Source organism: Helobdella robusta (assembly GCF_000326865.2).
Source record: "Helobdella robusta unplaced genomic scaffold HELROscaffold_2468, whole genome shotgun sequence".
Taxonomy (NCBI): Eukaryota; Metazoa; Annelida; class Clitellata; order Rhynchobdellida; family Glossiphoniidae; genus Helobdella; species Helobdella robusta.
The window spans coordinates 1-1,512 of record NW_008704297.1 but is presented as its reverse complement, the minus strand read 5'-3'; the positions used below and the strand labels follow the sequence as shown (position 1 = coordinate 1,512).

Sequence of the window (1,512 nt, the reverse complement as noted above, 5' to 3'; positions counted from 1 at the left end):
TATTCTGAATAAAGATAGCATAATGAATTTACACTTTTACAGGTAAAATAGTGTCTATACAATAACAAACAGGCTAAAAACATCAAGTATCATTAATTCCTTGAAAATTGTAAGATTAATTAGCTATCAAATAAAATTGGCATTTTAAACATTTTATCAAACCTCTTCAACAATATTTGATTTGAATATCTACAAGTAAAACTTTATCAATCGATAAACCAACTGATACTCAGAAAATATAAAAACGAAAAAAGGAAAGTGATTTGGCAAAAACATATTTATAAGGCTATTTATAAGGTGAGGGTGATATCAGGATATGCTCCGCAACAAAGTAGGAAGGAAGAGGAGAAGGATAGGTTTTATGATGATGTTTCTGACGAGATTGGGCAAGCGGGGTTGAATGAGTTTGTGGTGTTGTTGGGTGATTTGAATGGTCATGTGGGGGCGGATGCAGACGGATATGAAGGTGTACATGGGGGATGGGGATATGGTATACGGAATGAAGAAGGGCGTAGAGTGTTGGAGTTAGCGGATGCACATAGCATGGTGGTGGGGAACACTTGGTTCACAAGGGAACCAGCGCGATTGATTACTTATAGGTCAGGGAAACATAGATCGATGATAGACTATATATTGGTAAGGGCCAAACATAGGAAGTATGTGAAGAATGTGAAGGCGATACCTGGTATGTTGCAGCATAGTATGGTTGTGATGGATGTGACATCAAAAGAAATGGGGAGGAGGAAGAAGGATAAGTTTGTGGCAAAGAGAAAGACATGGAAGTTGCAGGATGCAGAGGTGAGGAAGGCATTTGAAGTGAAGGTGGCTGAAAATTGGGAGAGTGGTAAGGATGGAGATGTTTGGGAGAGATACAGGGACTGTGTGTTGGCTACGGCAGATAAAATATGTGGATGGACGAAAGGAAAGTGTAGGCATGGTGAGACGTAGTGGTGGGATGAAGATATAAGAAGGGTTTTGGAAGTCAAGAAGGAGAGGTTTAGGGTATGGAGAAGGGACATGACGGAGGAAGCGGAGTCTGAGTATAAGAAGGCTAAGAAGGTTGCAAAACAGGCAGTGGCAACTGCAATGACGAAAGCATCAGATAGGTTAATGAAGGAAATGGAATTTGATGTGAGTTCGAGGAAAATGTTCAAAGTAGCAAAGCAGTCAATGAGGGATAGGAAAGATGTTATAGGGAATGGATGTGTTTGGGATGGATCTGGCAAGTTGTGCATAGATGAGGAGGAAAAAGCTCAGGTGTGGAAAGCTCATATGGAAAGGTTGATGAATGAAGAGAATGAGTGGGATGGAGATGTGGAATCCGCGGTCACACACGGACCTATAGAGAAGGTGACGATGGAGGAAGTAGAGAAAGCAGTTAGAGAAATGAAACTAGGTAAGGCGACAGGGGTTTCGGAAGTGGCGGCAGAACATATTAAAGCGAGTGGGGTGATAGGAATTGAAGTTATGATGAGAATTGCTAACAGTATGTTTGATGATGAAGGTATACCT

The 1,512-nt window shown here is 41.0% G+C and overlaps 1 protein-coding gene across 1 annotated transcript; it reads left to right on the top strand.

Moving 5' to 3' along the window:
* Positions 1-233: 233 nt before the first annotated feature.
* On the top strand, positions 234-755 carry HELRODRAFT_184715 (hypothetical protein; the record flags this gene model as incomplete). Its single annotated transcript, XM_009019524.1, has 1 exon — positions 234-755. A coding segment is annotated over one exon (522 nt), but the record flags the coding sequence as incomplete, so codon positions are not given.
* Between the last annotated feature and the right edge of the window lie 757 nt (positions 756-1,512).